The following is a 19,102-nucleotide window of genomic DNA, read 5'->3' as shown; positions in this document are numbered from 1 at the left end:
CCGTTTCGGCCCCGCCCCTCATTGTCGTCACATCGACTTCCACCTCGGTTTCTGCGGATTGGTCGCTGCCTCCGCCTCTGAAGTGCGGCGAAAGGGCCTGGGGTTTGCTTCCGGGTCTTGGGTTTTGGCTCCCCGGGTGCAGAGGATTCTGGGAGTCAAGGGTCGATATGGTGTCAGTGTGATCTCCGCAGGCTGCCCAACTGGACCTCGGCCGACGTGAGTGGTGAGGGGATAGCAGTTTGTCTTCGCATCCGAATGGGGCGAGAAGAGGCGGTTGGGCTCCGAGTGGCCGGCGGAGAGCCGCGCGCGTGTGGAGCGAGCCCCAGAGTGGCGGGCGGGTGGCGGAGCCGGGCGCCGTGGGCGCGTCTCGAGTTCCTGGCGCCGCGGCGAGCGCAGCGCGAAGGCAGCATCGCAGATAGTGTTAAGCAGGGTCCGGGCCTCCCCGCCCCTGCCGAGTCTGCAAGGCCAAGGGTCAGCCAGTTCCTGGTGACATCCCGAAGGCGAACACTCGGGAGACGGTAATGATAACTATCCAGGGGTGTGTGGGAGGCGGCAGCGCCCCCAGCGGCAGGAAACCCTGGTTCGTCTGCTTGGCTACATCCCTTTCCCTTTTTTTGGAAATCTGGAGACTTATGCCAGTTCCCCTAACATCCTCCGCATACTACACTTGCTTTCTGGGATTAACGGCGGTTTAGGAGTCAATTCTATGAGATGTTATTTTTGGCTTTTCCATAATCAAACGTAACATAAGTAAGGGGTCCCTGATTCTGTCAGCATCCTTTGAGGATGCGGTTCCTGTCTTTTGAGCATTGCTTAAATTATGACCTGCAATATATCTGATGTATGTTATGTTGTAAGAGACAGTAGGATCAACAAAAGGCTGCAGAAATTTGCACAAGTAACACTTTTTTATAGGCCATTCAGTAATTGCGTTTAAAATATATGTTTTTGTGATTTTTAAACTCTTTTTGTAGTTACTACCCCATTTTCTGTTGTGTGAGGTTTTGATAAAATGCGAACCTTAGGGAGTCTGGGGGAGTAAGGTGGAGCTGAGAATTTTTGAAATTTGGTTGTGGCAGCATTGTATAGGACTTTGCCTTGTCCTATTTCATAATACTGTAACTCTGGGAGGAATGTCTCCACTCCACAGATGACAAAGACTTAAGCTAGGCTAGGTGACTTGCCCAAGGCCATAGAGCCAGTAGGAGAACAGGAACACAAACTCCAAATCTTCGTTGCGGAATTTTTGTACTAGATAGATGTTACCTAAGAAGCCATATTCCTTGTACACCCTGTGCCTCATTATTGGTCGTCTTGAGAACTTTTGTTTGAGGTTATTTAATTAAGTTTGGAGGTATGGAAATTATGTTGTAAGGATGGATATTAATACTTTAAGAACAGAACATTTGTTGTGTGAAATAACTTGATACTACTTTTCTTCAAAGCATAAAAGATGACAACAGCAGCTCGGCCAACTTTTGAACCTGCAAGAGGTGGCAGAGGAAAAGGAGAAGGTGATTTGAGCCAACTCTCAAAGCAGTATTCAAGTAGAGACCTACCATCTCATACAAAGATAAAATATAGGTAACGAAGACTTCGTTTTTTCTTGTTCACAAAGCAAGACCAACTCTATATCACTTCAGTTATTTATTTTTATATGGGTAGAGTGCAATAAAATATGTAATACTAAAATTATGCTCTGCCCTGCCTGGAAGCTTGGTTGGTTAGAGCATTGACCCAATATGCCAGGGTTGTGGGCTCAGGCTCCAGTTAGGGCACACACAAGAATCAACCAATGAATGCATAAATAAATAAGTGGACCAACAAGTCAGTATTTCTCTCCTTGCTCCCTCAAATCAATAAATAAAATTTAAAAAAATTATCCTCTAATTGTGAAAATCTACCAGATATTTATTAAGCAAAAATTCCTTTAACTGAGAATGTCCATATGTGGACAGAAGAATAATGCATTGCTTCAGAGAGACAATGCGCTATCAACGCTTATCAATATGAGAATAAAAGTGTTACTGTAACGTGCCCCAAGTTGACCTACGAATATGAAGACATTTTCGTTTTTCTGTGCAACCTTATCATGGGAATCTATGAGATTCATTTGGGAGTTCATGAAATATTGGAAATATCACAAGGATGCCTGTTAGTAATCTTCAAGTTAGGCTAATTATCTTGTCCAGTTTCTTCTTTTGTGCTTGAGAGACAGGAGCTTTTTGTGAATTATCTTCTATTGCTACAGCCATGTTTTGTGTGTTTAGTTGTTTTTGTTTTAAGATTTTATTGATTTTTTTAGAGAAAGAAGAGAGAGAGAGAGAGAGAGAGAGAAAGGGCAGGGGGAAAGGGAAGTAACAACTGATAGTTGCTTCCTGTATGTGCGTTGACCAGGCAAGCCCGGAGTTTTGAACCAGCAACCTCAGCGTTCCACGTCAACGCTCAATCCACTATGCCACCACAGGCAGGCAACATGTGTGTGTGGGTATGTGGTATGTGTTTTTAGAAATATTTTTGCCCTGGTTTGTTTACACTGTAGGCAGACCACTCAGGATGCCCCTGAAGAGGTTCGGAACCGTGACTTCAGAAGAGAGCTGGAAGAGAGGGAGAGAGCTGCTGCAAGAGAGAAAAACCGAGATCGTCCAACTCGAGGTACCAGCACTGTCCCAGGCATTGACTCTCAGAAGTGCTGACAGTTGTTTTTTTTTTCACTTGGTAATTGGAACAGATTACTATTTTTGTTTTTACTTATTTATTTGTTTATTTGAGCGAGAGAGACAGAAAAACAGGAAAGGAGAGAGGTGAGATGCAGCACTTTAGTTGTTCATTGATTGCTTTCTCATATATGCCTTGACTGGGGGGCTCCAACCCAGCCAGTGACCCCTTGTTTATGCTAGTGATCTCAGGGTTTCGAACCTGGGACCTCAGTGTCCCAGGTTGATGCTCTATCCACTGGCGTGAGCTGCACCACTTTGCTAAATATGTATAATATGATATGATAGGATTAGATTAGACTAGACTAGGTTAGATTAGTTTAGAGATGATAATGTTGATTCCAGTTTCATCTTTTTGTGGCTCTATATTAGAAGGAACAGGATGACCTGGGGCTATTTAGCAGCCATTGTTTCAGTTGAGGCCAAGGAGTTTTTGATTATAAGAGCTAGACCTTTATGAAGCCCCTAGTTTCTGAGTAGGAAGTCCTCCTATTCTTGTCTCTGGCTATTTGAAGGCATCTAGGGGAATATATTTCCAGTTTATGTGAACTATTCTCTAAATTTCCTGAGAGAGGCTACAATTCCCATATTAAAAATTAATACTTTCATTAATTTACTCAGCAAATATTTATTACCAAGGGTTTACTTATTTGCCAGGCATTGTGGTTTTGATCTCTTGTCATGATAATTATACTCTTAAGTTCTTTGTGCCCACAGGTTCCTAAAGTGTTAAAAGAAATGCAATATTTGTTTCAGTAAGCTAAATGATGTTGTTTTTCCCCAGAACATACAACCTCCTCGTCAGTGTCCAAGAAGCCTCGGTTAGACCAGATCCCTGCCGCCAACCTTGACGCCGATGACCCTCTAACCGATGTCTGTTTTGTTTTCTCCTTTCATCTCCGTAGTAATTTATAGCATGTTATTTGTAGCATTTTTTATTCTTTTGGCTTTAAGAAGTGCGCTGTATTTGTCTTTACTAACTGTTAACCAAATGATAAGCTTTATAGTTGATTTTTTAAACTTTATAGTTGATTTTAAAACAAAAAGTGCTATTGTTTGGTTAATCAGATTTCAAGAATAAGTTTGATCTCTAGAGAACTAAATGAGGAAGTGATCTAAGGAGAATATGCTTACCTAAAAAAATAATTCCCTGTAATAAACCACAGAGTTTGGGCTGCCATGTTACAGACCTCCAGAAGGCACTCTTCAGACTGGGCTCTCGACCAGTAACAGCCCTAGACTGAGCCCAGCAGCCTCTGACATTATTAGACAGCAGTGATACCCCTCCAGGTGTGCACTGCACTTAATGGCTTCCTCTGCTTAGGGCGGGAAGTGATCTAAGTGGAAGGTTTGTGAGGATTAATGCTTTAGTTAATACTAAAATTTAATGGGATCCACAGCCTATAATGAATTTGTGGTTTTATACATACAGGGAAAAAATCTGAGTGACCTTTTATGAGTATCATCTAATTAAGCACCTATTCAGTAATTAATTCTAGAGTATCCAGATTGAATGAAATAATTCAGTAATTAGAGATAGAGAACTCAGTGAATCTGAATAATTATTCATTTGAAATTGGTTTCTTCTTAGACTTTAGCACCCTTTTTATTTTTTTATTTTATTTTATTTTTTTTCTTTTCATTTTTCTGAAGCTGGAAACAGGGAGAGACAGTCAGACAGACTCCCGCATGCGCCCGACCGGGATCCACCCGGCACGCCCACCAGGGGCGATGCTCTACCCACCAGGGGGCGATGCTCTGTCCATCCTGGGCGTCGCCATGTTGCGACCAGAGCCACTCTAGCGCCTGGGGCAGAGGCCACAGAGCCATCCCCAGCGCCCGGGCCATCCTTGCTCCAATGGAGCCTTGGCTGCGGGAGGGGAAGAGAGAGACAGAGAGGAAAGCGCGGCGGAGGGGTGGAGAAGCAAATGGACGCCTCTCCTGTGTGCCCTGGCCGGAAATCGAACCCGGGTCCTCCACACGCTAGGCCGACGCTCTACCGCTGAGCCAACCTGCCAGGGCCAGCACCCTTTTTATACTTTTGATTATGCCTACTTCCTAGCTTTAAGTTGTTTTGAGCTGTGTAAAGCTATTTTGAAAGGTTCTTAGGATGATGCACTCTGTACAGTTGTACTGCGTAATAGTGTAGAGTGATCCTTGTCTAGTTTTGAAATAGTCTCGTATCTAAATTCCCCTTTGGAAATTTGAAAGGTTCTTTGTTATAGTGTTTGTTATAATTTCTGAAACATCAGAGTTGACATTTTAATAAGTATTCATGAGTTATTTGTGGGGTTTTATTTTTTTGGTTGGTTAATTTTAATCATATTTAGGTGCATGTATTTTTCCCACTAGAAAAATTAAATCTCCTAAGATCTAATAAGTGCAATTTTTATGGGGGAAAAGTGAGTATTATGAATTTTCTCTCTAATCTGGCTACTTCTATTCTTTTTTAGGAGGAAGATGAAGATGAAGATTTTGAAGAAGAGAGTGATGACGATGATACTGCAGCTCTTCTTGCAGAACTAGAAAAAATTAAAAAAGAAAGAGCTGAAGAGCAGGCCAGGAAGGTGAAATCACAGTGTTAAATATTTACATCTTCTTGCAAAAACTAAAATAGAAGGATTTCTAATTCAAGTAATATACTAGAAATTGTCCCTGCCGTGTCCAGCACTTGTAGATCTATAAATTTGGTATTTTTGTGATATTTTAATTCTCTTGGTTATGTTATAAATTCTTTCCAGATAGTTCAGACATGCTTTATAATGTAACATTTATCAAGTTGCTCTTTATCCATTTAGTTTGTTTGCTCAATAGACATTTAGTTAATGTCTATCAAGTGTCAAAAGAATAAAGAATGATTAGGCTTTAGCCATGGCCTGCACAGAACTCATGGATATAATGAGGTCATTCTCTGTCTCTCCTCACTGCCTGCCTCAGCCTTCTTTCCAGGCACTTGTTGGAGCAGTCGTTAATATTTATAGATTTTCTCTGACCTAGGCAATCTAGCTAATTTATCTGAGTCCCCACAGTCTCTGAATTTACATAATTGGAGAAAAGTGTTATCTAATACAAAGTTGGCTATAAGCATTAAAAGGACCCTAGTAATAAAAATGAGGTGAAACTAGGGAGGCAAGAGCAGATCAGAAGCATTAGAGGTTGGTAAACCAGTGCTAAAGGAGTTTGGACTCTGTTCTGAGGATGTGAAAAGCTAGTCTCTACAGGAAATTGGTGAGATTGGATATGCGGTTTAGAAAGATACTGTGGCAGACGTATGGCAGGTACACTGGAAAGAACTGGTGTAGGAGGCCTTTTAGTAATCCTCACGTGCAGGCAAGAGAATCATGCACAATAGAGGAGTTGGAATTGAAAAGTAAACAAACAGATGCTGATAGAGCTATTGAGGGGGTAGACTTGATCAGATAAAGTAGCTGATCAGGGGTCCCAGTAAAGATGACCCCCATGCTCTGGGTAGATGTTGGTGCCATATACTAACAGAAGGATGGGTACAGTTAGGTGGAGAGGAAAGAGATGATGAGTTCTCTTTGGAACATGTTGAATTTAATACAATGTGAGATATTCAAGTTAGAGATACCAGCCTCCACTTTCAACCAGAATAGAGCAGCTTTTTTATGGAGTCTTTGTAAGATTTCATTTGAGCCAAGAATTGTTCCTATTTAAAAAAAAGAAGACTTAGAGAAAAAGGCTGACGTCAGTTGTTGCTTTGAATCTAGCGGGGTGGATTTCGTGTGGGTCAGAGGGTCAGGGCAGAACTCAGAAAAGAGGTTGAATTTGAGATAGGCTTTGAAGACTGCTAGAATTTAGACTGAAAAAAGAGAAGTATTTAAATATTCAGCTCTGATCAAAGTTTGGCATAGGATAGCATAACCTCTATAATAGCCTGTAAGTTTTGTATCTAATTGTAGAAATCAAAGAATTTAAGAATATTCCTATTACACGTGTACACCAGTAGAGGGCACTTGCTCTATTCCAAATTCTTTTGGTTTATGTAACAGATCTGAATACATAAAGAGAAGCAATTTAAATGCATTGGTTAACCTTTAGGGAGGATAAACATTTTAGATCTTTAATTTTGTGAGGTTCATCTAATCTCTGTACAGAAATGTGTTGGTGCTTGTTGGGGTTGAATGACAGTTTTTAATTCTTTTGTCTCTGTTGCCCTAGCTTTCTTAGTGGTTGATTTTTGAATGACCCAAAATAACATTTTAAACCAGTCTGCCTATGTCAGGGGCTGGGAAACTTTCTGGAAAGGGCCAGATATTAAATATTTATTGTCGGCCACACTGCTCTTGTCACAACCACTCAGCTCTGCTGTTGTAGCACCCGCAGCCATGGACAGTACATCTATAAGTAAATGGGGCTGTGTTCCAAGAAAGTTTGATACGTTGTATACTTGAGCTCTTAGTTTTCTAGCATCTCAGAAATGTCTTAAATTTCAGCATCAATATAATTGTTAAAAATAAATAGCTTTCAATAAACTGTATATCTGTTATTACTCTATGATAGCTATTCCTGACCTTCTTAAAGGTCTGAGCAATGGCCTAAATTATCTTTTTCATCTGAAAATTGCATTTGCTCACCTTCTAGTTTTGTTTTTTTTTTTTTTTTTTAATTTTTCTGAAGCTGGAAACAGGGAGAGACAGTCAGACAGACTCCCGCATGCGCCTGACCGGGATCCACCCGGCACCCACCCGACGCTCTGCCCACCAGGGGGCGATGCTCTGCCCATCCTGGGCGTCGCCATGTTGCGACCAGAGCCACTCTAGCGCCTGAGGCAGAGGCCACAGAGCCATCCCCAGCGCCCGGGCCATCTTTGCTCCAGTGGAGCCTTGGCTGCGGGAGGGGAAGAGAGAGACAGAGAGGAAAGCGCGGCGGAGGGGTGGAGAAGCAAATGGGCGCTTCTCCTGTGTGCCCTGGCCGGGAATCGAACCCGGGTCCTCCGCACGCTAGGCCGACGCTCTACCGCTGAGCCAACCGGCCAGGGCCTCACCTTCTAGTTTTATGGCCTCAGAACAAAAAAGTTAAGTGTTTACATCTGGATGTTAAAATGAAGTATTATTAGCCTGTATTAAAAATCGGGTTATTTTTCCAAGTGGTTTAATGTAGATTTATTTTACTTTTTTTAAAAATTTTTTGTTTAGGGACCTGGCCCTCCAGGTCAGCTTAGGGCCAGCTGGTAGTGTTGTGGATTCTTGACTTTATGCAGGAAAAAATTCACAACACGAGACCAGATGATTCTGAGGGTATGTTTATTAAAGCTGGGGACAGGGAAACAAGGAAGGGCCTAGACTAGAAGAAGCAGCAGTGGAGAGTCTGTGGGCTTCCTTGCCTGTCGAGAAATCTTATGGGGAAGAAATGAGCCTACACCGGGAAGTCAGAGAAAGAGGCCTCGGAGACGGGTTCAGGGGTTAGCCTGGGACAGCTGCCACTGCCATTGCAAGTCTCGTGAGGACCCCCAGGGTTTAGGAGATGACACCAATGGGGGAAGAAGAGAGGGAAGGGGAAGGGAAAGTGTAGGCATGCTCCAAGGAGGGAGAGTGCACCCGTAGATTTATTTTAAATGGACTTGCAGAAAGTCTCTTTCCTTGATCTGTTAAGTCATCCATTTCTATCATCCACAAGACACAGCAAAGTGGGATTTATCTTTGGTTTAAGACAGTGGTCCCCAACCCCTGAGTCACGGACCGGTACCGGTCTGTGGGCCATTTGGTACTGGTCCGCAGAGAAAGAATAAATAACTTACATTATTTCCGTTTTATTTATATTTTAGTCTGAACGATGTTTTATTTTTAAAAAATGACCAGATTCCCTCTGTTACATCTGTCTAAGACTCACTCTTGATGCTTGTCTCGGTCACATGATACATTTATCCGTCCCACCCTAAAGGCCGGTCCGTGAAAATATTTTCTGACATTAAACTGGTCCATGGCCCAAAAAAGGTTGGGGACCACTGGTTTAAGATACATGGAATCATATAGATCTAGAGGTTTAGTTGAGGATTTTAGACATTGTATGTTCCTAATTCTAAGAATGAAACTGACAGGGATTTGAACTTAAAGAGGTCAGTGCTAAAATGAAAGTGAAAAAAAGGCTTGTAACTTACAATATGAAAGGTATAAAAATAGAAAGTAACCGCCCTGGCTGGTTGGCTCAATGGTAGAGCGTCGGCCCAGCATGTGGATACCCTGGGTTTGGGTCTCAGTCTTGGCACACACAAGAAACGACCATTTGCTTTTCTACCCCTCCCTTCCCTCTTTTCTCACTCTCTTATCTCTCTCTTCCCTGTGTTGGAGCAAGTTGGTCCTGAAGTTGGCCCCCCGGGCACTGAGGATGGCTCCATGGCCTCGCCTCAGGTGCTAAAATAGCTCATTCGCTGAGTAATGGAGCAACAGCCCCAGATGGGCAGAGCATTGCCCCTTAGAGGGTTTGCTGGGTGGATCCTGATCTGGGCGCATGCAGAAGTCTGTCTCTGCCTCCCTGCTTCTCACTTAAGAAAAATTAAAAAAAAAAAAAAGAAAGATATAAACCATAGGAACAAAATGGATAAACTTCAGGTAAATTGGTAGAAATGCATGTTAACAATATAATTTAATAGCCTTATTAAATTTTAGGAAGTACTTGGTTGATAATTACTAGTCACCAATCCTAGAGATTCAAGTTTACATTGTTAATAATTAAAAATAAAAAGTATTTATAATCAGTTATGTATAGCCCTTCTTTAAAAATTGTTTGTTAAACATCTTATTTTTTGTTTTTTTTTATTTTTCCAAAGGGAGAAGCTGGGGGCGGGGGGAGACACAGACAGATTCCCACATGCACCTGACTGGGATCCACCTGGCATGCCCACCAGGGGGCAATGCTTGGCCATCTGGGCGTTGTTATGCTGCAACCAGAGCCATTCTAGTGCCTGAGGTAGAGGCCATGGAGCCATCCTCAGCATACGGACCAGCTTTGCTCCATTGAAGCCTGACTGTTGGAGGGGAGGAGAGAGAGAGCGAGAAAGGAGAGAGGGAAGGGTGGAGAAGCAGATGGGTGCTGTTCCTGTGTGCCCTGGCTGGGAATCCAACCAGGGACATCCATATGCTGGGCCGACGCTCTACCACTGAGCCAACATGCCAGGGCACTAAACATCTTTTTGATGTTTAATATGTTCTTAAATTATTAGAATGTTTATTGGTGTATCCTCTTACAATAAGCATTTATGTATATACTTTAAGAAATAAAATAGTTTGCCTGACCAGGCAGTGGCACAGTGAATAGAGCATCAGACTGGGACAAGGAGGACCCAGATTTGAAACTCTGAGGTTGCCAGTTTGAGCTTGGCTCTTCTGGTTTGAGCAAGGCTCACCAGCTTGAGACCAAGGGGTTACTTGGTCTGCTGGAGCCCCCTGGTCAAGGCACATATGAGAAAGTAATCAATGAATAACTAAGATGCCAGAACAAATACTTGATGCTTCTCATCTCTCTCCCTTCCTGTCTGTCCCTATCTGTCACTCTCTCTGTCTCATTCACAAAAAATAGTTTAAAGTATGCATTTGAAGTATTTCAGTCAGAAGAGACTAATGAATGTATGTTGGCATATGTGAAATATTTATTATAATGTCAAATTATCTTATTTTGAAATAAGACTTTTCTGGTATGTCTTGAAAAACAATACTACCTTAATGCTTATTGCTAACAGTCTTTTAAAATAATAAAGAAGATTGACCCTGGAGTTAGTATAAGTGGATGTAAACCTTCCCCTGTCATTCTCAGGAACAAGAACAAAAAGCTGAAGAAGAAAGGATTCGAATGGAAAACATTCTGAGTGGAAACCCTCTCCTTAATCTCACTGGCCCATCCCAGCCTCAGGCCAACTTCAAAGTTAAAAGAAGGTACGATACAATAATGAGTTTGAAATAAATACACGGATTATAAGTTTCATAGCAAACTGTATTATGTAAGGCTTCTACCTCCCACTTTCCACTGATACTCTCCCTGTCAGATTTTGGGATAGTGGAAGAGGGATAAGGGAAGGAAATAATTCCTGTTCAGTAGATATTTACAGTAGCTAGCCGTGTACCAGATAATTGTTCTAAGCATTAGAGGCGGAGCAGTGCGCTGAGGCTTTGACCCTACTAAGTTGACATTTTAGGTGTATGTGTCAAGGGGCCCCAAGACCACCCTTCACATTCAGAGACTCACGAGAAGGACTCGGGGCAGCATGTAGTTGTAGACATGACAAGACATCAAGGGTCCAGGTGCATGCTTCTTTACTCTCTGTCCCTTCCATGAGGGGTCACACAGAGCACGACCGTTCCCCTAGCAACGAAAACACAGTGACACGTGTGCAACGTTTCTGCCCAGGGAGGCCCATTAGAGACTCAGTGCCCAGTGTTTTTGTTGCCGGCTAGTCATCGCGGTAACCCCTGCCTAGCACATACCAAAATTCAGACTTCCAGAAGAGACATAGGTGTTCAGCATAAACCACATTGTTTTGTACAGACAGTCTAAGCGCAGTGATAGAAGATTCCTGGAGTCTAGGTTTCCACACACCAACCCAGTTGCTAGCCTTGCAAGCAGGCCTTCTAAGGGTGGCAGTTTTAGGCCCGCCACGCTCTTTTCTGTGCAGTGTGTGTGTGTGTGTGTGTGTGTGTGTGGAGGGGTGGAGTAGAGGGCTGAACGGGGAGAGAGTACAAACAAATACTGAATGTAGTACTTCAGATCATGATACATAGGAAAATAAACTGAACAGCTTATAGGAAGTACTGAGCGGGAGGGAAGTTGGTTGGTATTTTGTGTAAGGTGATCAAGGAAGCCAGTAGGCTTAACTTTTAAACTAGACCTAATATTTCTCACCACCTCTGCTGCTACCACCTCCATCCAGAGTGGCTCAGGGCCCCTAACCGGTCGTCTTGCACGCTCACCACTGTCCAGACCCACCTCAGTTTTCTTAACAGCAGTGTTGGCCTTTAAAATGAAAGATCACAGTCTCCTGGTTTAAGCCATCCAGTGGCTTCCCAACTCATTCATAGTAAAAACTCGACTTCTTACAATGGCAGCAGCATAGTCAAAGAAGGGAATTAGCTAGCGAGTGGCATTTTATCAGAGTCCAGATTCTAAGGTATTTGAACTGAACAATTAAAAGAATCAAGATGGGGAAGAATATAAACAAAGGTTGTGGTAGGGGAGGCAGCAGATACAAGACGTGAAGTTTGGAATGTTACAAAAATCTGTGTGGAAATGTTGAGTAGGTAGCTTGATAAATGGTTCTGGACTTAATCCAGGCTGGAGGTAATGAATTTGGGAGCTATCGACTTAAAGAAGTTTTCTATTGGCCCTGGCCTGTTGGCTCAGTCGTAGAGCATCAGCCTGGCTTGTGGATGTCCCGGGTTGGATTCTTGGGCAGGGCATACAGGAGAAGTGACTACTTCTCCACCCTTCCCCCTCTTGCTCTGTCTCCCTCCTTCCCTCTCCCCCCTCCTCCTGCAACCATGACCCAATTGGAGCAAGTTGGCCCTGGGCACTGAGAATGACTCCATCACCTCTGCTTCGGGCACTAAGAAGAGCTTGGTTGCTGAGTAACAGAGCAATGCCCCAAATGGGCAGAGCATCTCCACCTAGTGGGCTTGCTGGGTGGATCATGGTCAGGGCACATACGGGAGCCTGTCTCTGCCTCCTGTCCTCTCACTGAATTAAAAAAAAAAATTTTTTTTATCTAAAGCCATGAAGACTAGATGGGATAAGTACAGCTAGAGAGAAGTCCGAGAACTGATCCTGGGATAATGTTTAGAGGTTAGATAGCTGATTAGGTATCAATACCTGGAACATACTAGGTGCCCAGTACATACTAGGTACTCAATAAGTATTGACTGAATGAATTTTGAAGGAAAAAAAAAAATAGGCTGAGAAGGAGCATCCAGGAGCATCCAATCTCATTAAAAGAGATGGGGGGGGGGGGGGGGGTATGTTGGAAGCCAAGCAAAAAATCTTGCTTTTGAGAGGAGAACAGTGATTAGGTCAAATACTGATGACAGGGTAACTAAAATGAGCACCATGAAGTGGCTGTCGCATTTGATACATGATGGAAGAGCAGTGTTGGTGGTGAGAAGGAGGGGCTAAACGCCTTTGGGAGTAATCTGAGAGAATGGGTGAAGAAAAAAACTACATTGATTATACTAATATTAAACTATATAATTTGTTCTTCTGTCCTGTTTGGATGCGAATGGAATTGTTTGGAGATTGGGATGTGTCTTAATATGCAGGTCACATTTGAACTGGCTCTGCTTAGCTTTTTACTTAACTGTCCTGCACGATAGTGACTTTACTGACACTCCCAAAGATGACCACGTTCTTTGCTTACTTTCTATGTGCAGTTTCTCCTGGCACACATACATGGGCACACACACACATGTTACATGGGCTTTCGTTTCATGTGTATTTGTGAAAGTATATATGTTACATGATGGGTTTGTGATGGTATTTAAAATTACAGTCTTGATTTTCTGTAAAATGTGGTTTATAGCCCATCCCTGGGTGTGTTTATGCTTGTGCCTTGTGAAACCCAGCCCAGGGAATCCAACCACAGGCCTGCCCTAGGCTCTGCAGATGCTGTTTCTGTCCCGATTAGTGCAGCTGTGCTCCAGTACATGTGCCTTAATTGTTATAGGCCAGGCCTGTCTTCTTTTGTCGTAGAATGTAAATAGTTCAGCGACGATTACCAAATGTTAGCTGATGAAAGAGTAGATAAAGTCCTTAAACTACATAATCTGAACTACAGTAAATTGGTCAGTTATGAGCTGTCTGTGCTGCCCAGGCAGGTACCAAGTACTGCCTCTGTTTCTGACCTGAAAATTTTCAATATTTATGCAGTTAAAATGTATGTATTTCTGCTTTCTGAATTAATCGAAGTTTCTTATACTGGATAATGTTCTAAATAGGAATTGCCCTTTATGCTATTTTAAAGCAAGATTATACCTTATTCAGAATTACTTTATTCTTTTTGGTATAATTGCTGCCTCTATATACCTGCTGAGCATCTTTCTGTGTAATGACTAAGCTTTGCAATTTACATGGTGTTTGTCTCCTGATACAAGCATTATAAAAACACTAGATTTCCTTTTTTTCCTTCAGGTGGGATGATGATGTTGTTTTCAAAAACTGTGCAAAAGGTGTAGATGATCAGAAGAAAGACAAAAGATTTGTCAATGATACTCTGCGGTCTGAATTTCACAAAAAGTTCATGGAGAAATATATTAAATAGTACAGTTTTATGTGCTTAATTAGAGACTGTAAAATATAAACAATCATTCTGACTTTATTTTGGTTAATTTGTTTTATGTTTTCTCTTTCCCCCTATTTAAGTTAAGAATAGGCTTTCCTAATTTTAAGGTGCAACATATCTTTTCCTTGATTGATACCCTGTTTGTTAAGGACTTGGGAATTGGGTTAATCCAGTTTCCAGTATGTTTTTTTTTAATATGGGGAAGGTAATCTGCTTATAGTAAATGTTTTTAATCTAACCGTATCTGTCCCCCAGCATTTTTGTGCATATGTATGCAGCTTATAAAACATTGCATATTTTCTTTTGTGTATTATGTTTCTTTGTGCATTAATTTTTTCTCCTCACTTCTGTAGCACTGACTTAAAGTCAGTTAATTCATGATATCTTCTCTGTATTTTTGAATAGTCTGATGAAAGGTTAAAGGGATTGCATTGTAGACCACAGATGCTGTGGAAATGTGTCCTCAGCCAGGAAGCACCCCGCTTGCTTCCTGAGAGAGCAGGGAACTGGTCTGCAGAGGCCCCTTTCTTGGCCTAAGACAAGAGCTGCTGAAGCTTGCCTGGAAGCATGTGCACTCGCTTGTGTTCTCAGCACCCGACTGCCTGTTTCTCCTGAATGAGATGAGTTACACTCTGACGTACATTAGATACAAAGCCTAAGAAAGTTTTAACATTTACAATATATGTAATAAAACCTTTGGAAACAAGATTTTACTTGTTTGTTATCTTGGAGGATGTGTATGTGGGAATGTCTCCATACAGGTGGGAAATGGAAGTTTTTTCCTAAAACCTGGGCTGTAATTTTAAGGGTGTCACTTTGATAGGAATTTTGGGACCAAAAAATTGAGCTTTTTACAGACAGACCCATTCTAGGACCTTCCCCTCTTCTCCAGCACTCCCAGTGGGGAGCTTGGACGCGGGTGTAGCCGAGTCAGTGGCGCTGGAAATGGAGCCAGGTCTGGACGTATTCATGCTCTACAATTTATTTCCCATCTGAGCTATTAACTCAAAAAATTTTTTATTTATTTATTTATTTATTTTTTTGTATTTTTCTGAAGCTGGAAACGGGGAGAGACAGTCAGACAGACTCCCGCATGCGCCCGACCGGGATCCACCCAGCACGCCCACCAGGGGCGAGGCTCTGCCCACCAGGGGGCGATGCTCTGCCCCTCTGGGGCGTCGCTCTGTTGAGACCAGAGCCACTCTAGTGCCTGGGACAGAGGCCAAGGAGCCATCCCCAGCGCCCGGGCCATCTTTGCTCCAATGGAGCCTTGGTTACGGGCGGGGAAGAGAGAGACAGAGAGGAAGGAGAGGGGGAGGGGTGGAAAAGCAGATAGGCGCTTCTCCTGTGTGCCCTGGCCGGGAATCGAACCCAGGACTTCTGCACGTCAGGCCGACGCTCTACCACTGAGCCTACCGGCCAGGGCTCAAAATTTTGAATACTTTGACTAGTGGGTTTTTTTTTTTAAGCCTTTAATAATATTAAAGCATTTTTTTCTCCAACTTCACAATTTATAAGGTGCTTTTACATTCATTTTCAATTTTCTTCATAGTAACACTTATGGGGAATAAAGAACCAGGTTATTCATGATGAGACATGTATAAGTGCCTTGAAACTACATGAAAATGTGCTTAGAGATGTGAGGGGCATTAGATTTCCAAAACTATGAGGTCTGGTTTGGGTACACCATTACTCCAAGGTCCACTTCTGATTCCCTATTTGAGCTTTAGGAAAACTTTTGAGTAAGGCTAATTTCAATTTCTCCTATCCCTAATATTTTCCAATGTAAAACACAGTATATAACCAGTCATAGCTCCAGGATACATAAATATTACAGTTCCAGGTTTCAGATTCATAGAGCAGGTAACAGCCTTAGCTAAAATGCCTTGCTTCCTGGTCGCCAAACCTCTTATGTTGACTTGATTGAGGGATCTGTGCAATCCCTTTAATAGCCTGCTGAGTCCGGGCTCTGAAGCCACATGGACCAGGAGGTGACGCCTAGCTCTGTCACTTTGGGCTTGACTAGAACTTGACCGTGGCGGGGTGAACACACAACACAGTATACAGAGATGTGCTGTAGCATTGGGCACCTGAGACCTGTATAATGTTAACTAGTGGTACCCCAATTTAATTCAGCTTTAAAAGAAAATGACCATGTGTACTTGTTCTGCTTTTAATCACCACACCTTGTTTCATAGATTGGGAAATTGAAGTTTGTAAGAAAACCAAAAAGCAAGCAAAGTCATAAATCTTAATGGGGAATAGGGCCAGATTCACACCTGGAACTGCCTTTATTCTAAAGCCTATCACAGCCCTGGCCAGTTTGCTCAGTGGATAGAGTCCTGGGTTCAAGCCTTGATCAGGGCACACAAGGGAAGCAACCATCTGCTTCTCTTCCCCTTCCTCTTCCCCTTTTCTCCCTCTTTCCCTCCCGCAGCCAGTGGCTCGATTGGTTTGAGCTTCTGCCCCAGGCACTGAGGGTAACTTGGTTGGTCCAAGTGTATCAGCCTCAGGTGCTGGGAATAGCTTGGTTGATTCGAGCATCAGCCCTTAACAGGGTTGCCAGGTCGATCTCAGTCAAAGTGCATGCGGGAGTCTATCTCACTATCTCCCCTCCTCTCACTTAAAAAAAAAAAAGTTTATTTGGGCCCATGTCTTATCCCTCTATTAGACTGCACTTTCCCTCTAAAAATGTTACAAATTTCAGATTCCCAGCACTGCGTTACACAGAGCAGTCATTTCTTTCTACTTTGAATTCTACATGTTTTTGTTTAGATATCAGGGCAGGTGTTCATGGGTTAATCTAGGCTTAAAGTAGTTATAATGAAATGTTTTTACAGTTAAGCACACATGCACACCTGCCCTCTTTCTTTCACATACACAAACGTGTTTCCCTCACCCTATTCTCAATTGCCACAATGCATGAAGATTTACACCTCAGTTGCTTCTCTGTGTTCTGGGAGTTGGCATGCTGTCATGGCTTACTAACTGCTCCCGGAAAAAGGGATCTGAGAAGGGACTCGCCAGGTCCCAGGGAAAAGGATGAGGTTGTCCTTGTCAAGGCTAGAAACCGAACTCAGCCTTCGGCCTTTCCCTCCTGCTATCCAGGCAGTTCTGGTATTTATAGCATATTTTTGGAACAGTGACAATAAGGTGCCCTATCAGGTTAGGAAACTGTAGGTTTTGAAGTTATTTTTAACCTACACTAAAGCATTCTTGAAGTTGACTTATGGGTTAAAGCCCAGCATAGCTTGGCCAGAGCTAGACTAATTACATCCTGTGCGGGCATTTTAGATTCACAGAGAACCATGAAGGTCTCGGGAGAGCTATGGTTCTGACCTTGGGAGAATATGCCAATGTCAGGAAATATTTTATTGCTATATCATTAAGGGATCTAAGTTTTGTTCCAAAAAGTTCAGCTGTTCAATTTAGTGGTTCTGTGACTGTGGATTGGTTTTCCGTATCCACAAAGGTATTTTGATATGTCAGAGTTCATTTAAAAGTGTTATAAAGGTTATTTTCTGGTACATTTGGATAGGTTGGGTGACAGAACCTCTCTTCTCTGTCCCAGGGTTGACTGTGGCCACCCTCAGGTCAGAGCGAGTCAGGGTTTCTCCAGAACAGTCATTGCACGTGCATTGCCCTCCTGCCTAGTGGTCCACTGTGGACATAAGGTCAGCATCTGTCAGAAAATGGCTTGCCCCCTTCAGACTTTCCCCTCATTTCTGAAACAGGATACATATTGTCACTAATGAGAATTTTAAAAATTTAATGTTATTGATGCATTATTCTTCTTTAATAATTATTGTGTAAAAATCTCACCATGTTAGTTGATACATACACACAAGCACACATACTCACTACTGTCCTTATTTACATTCTTTGCCTCACTTTATTTCTGTTTAAAAAATTTTTTTAATATATATATAGCCTTGGTCAGGTAGCTCAGTTGTTTAGAGCGTCATCCTGATGCAGGTTATGGGTTCAATCCCTGGTCAGAGCACATACAAGAAATAACCAATGAATGCACAACCAAGTGAAAGAACAATTAGAACTTTCTCTCTCTCTAAAATGAATAAATAAAAATAAATTTTTTTGATATATATATATATTTAATTTTACATAAAATATATCTCACATAATGCTTTAAAAACAAACAGACCCAGCATTTTTCTTTTACTTGGCTTCTTCTTTTCTGTTTTCTCTCTTCTACTTCTTCTACATTAGCACCCACCAGGGCACCCATGTGTATCATCCACATTTTTCTCTGTACTCATATCCTCTCCCCCCTTCTCTCTCTCTCACACATACACACACGCCTGTGTTCACATACATTTTTTTGTTTTACATATATGAGATCATAGGACATAAATATATGACTGTTATTTTGATTCACAAAAATTTGTAGAAATATTTCCAAGATAACTGGTTCTAATTCATTCTTTTTAATGGCTATGTGTGCAAGACTCAGTGATGTTCTGCAACCATCTGGCACTCAGTAATTACCTCTTGCAAGAGCTACTTAGTAAATAGAAATTTTGCAAGCTAGTTATAAATCACAAGTAGCTTGAAATCATCCACAATGGAAGAATTTATACCATGGAAGTTGGCAAACACTACAAATCAGGACCTTTGTTTTTTCAGAGGGCTAGCACGCCATTGGTGAAAGTTCACAGTAGTTTACACAATCACCTTTTGACTAACTTCATTTTATACCTCTTCTTAATTTTTTCTGCCGTTCCCCTCTCCCCATGTGTTGTAATAAACTCAGAGGATTTGAGCAGTGTTGTAATGAAGAGGTTTGGGCAGTTCCCCCAAATCATTCTGAGTCCTGGCTGGGCAGGGTAAGGGGGTGGGGTGCCAGGTATCCGACCTCAACTGCCTATTCTCTTTCTGCTTCCGTTTTCGAGAATGCCCTCTGTGGACGCTTTCTACAGTGTTCTCCCACAGTTTTCACCTCTCCTCCTTCCTTCCGTTTCATACTTGCCTCCGCTGAGGCCCTTCCTGCCGTTGCCCTCCACTGCCCCTTCACATAGAATAGCGAAGTCCTGGTCCCCTGGGTTTGAAAATTCTGCATCTTGGGAGATGGTGAGCGGTGTGGAGG

At 42.4% G+C, this 19,102-nt stretch overlaps 2 protein-coding genes across 3 annotated transcripts in view; one reads left to right on the top strand and one right to left on the bottom strand.

Moving 5' to 3' along the window:
* Positions 1 to 179, bottom strand: part of KDM4D (lysine demethylase 4D) — a 32,002-nt gene extending 31,823 nt beyond the window's left edge. The window contains exon 1 of the mRNA XM_066370934.1: positions 44 to 179. The gene's annotated coding sequence lies outside the window, so the exon portion shown is untranslated. The remainder of the gene's footprint in view (positions 1 to 43) is intronic.
* On the top strand, positions 77 to 14,706 carry CWC15 (CWC15 spliceosome associated protein homolog). Of its 2 annotated transcripts, none has more exons than XM_066370944.1 (7): positions 77 to 216; positions 1,446 to 1,584; positions 2,543 to 2,655; positions 3,502 to 3,590; positions 5,171 to 5,284; positions 10,491 to 10,609; positions 13,848 to 14,706. In XM_066370944.1, the coding sequence occupies exons 2-7, from the start codon at positions 1,454 to 1,456 to the stop codon at positions 13,975 to 13,977; spliced, it is 696 nt and encodes a 231-aa protein (XP_066227041.1). In that variant the 5' UTR covers positions 77 to 216; positions 1,446 to 1,453; the 3' UTR covers positions 13,978 to 14,706. The 2 variants fall into 2 exon arrangements, with proteins under 2 accessions (XP_066227041.1, XP_066227050.1); XM_066370953.1 differs by having other exon boundaries at positions 122 to 223.
* Positions 14,707 to 19,102: the final 4,396 nt, after the last annotated feature.

This window comes from Saccopteryx leptura, chromosome 1, assembly GCF_036850995.1.
Source record: "Saccopteryx leptura isolate mSacLep1 chromosome 1, mSacLep1_pri_phased_curated, whole genome shotgun sequence".
In the NCBI taxonomy this organism is placed as follows: Eukaryota; Metazoa; Chordata; class Mammalia; order Chiroptera; family Emballonuridae; genus Saccopteryx; species Saccopteryx leptura.
This window is presented reverse-complemented; position numbering and strand designations above follow the sequence as displayed.

What these genes read in the sequence shown, in the direction of transcription:
- CWC15 (XM_066370944.1), top strand. Translation starts at nt 1,454, where the DNA reads ATGACAACAGCAGCTCGGCCAACTTTTGAACCTGCAAGAGGTGGCAGA. An exon ending in CCGAGATCGTCCAACTCGAG is followed by an intron (nt 2,656 to 3,501) that starts GTACCAGCACTG and finishes GTTTTTCCCCAG; the next exon opens with AACATACAACCTCCTCGTCA. An exon ending in AACTTCAAAGTTAAAAGAAG is followed by an intron (nt 10,610 to 13,847) that starts GTACGATACAAT and finishes TTTTTCCTTCAG; the next exon opens with GTGGGATGATGATGTTGTTT.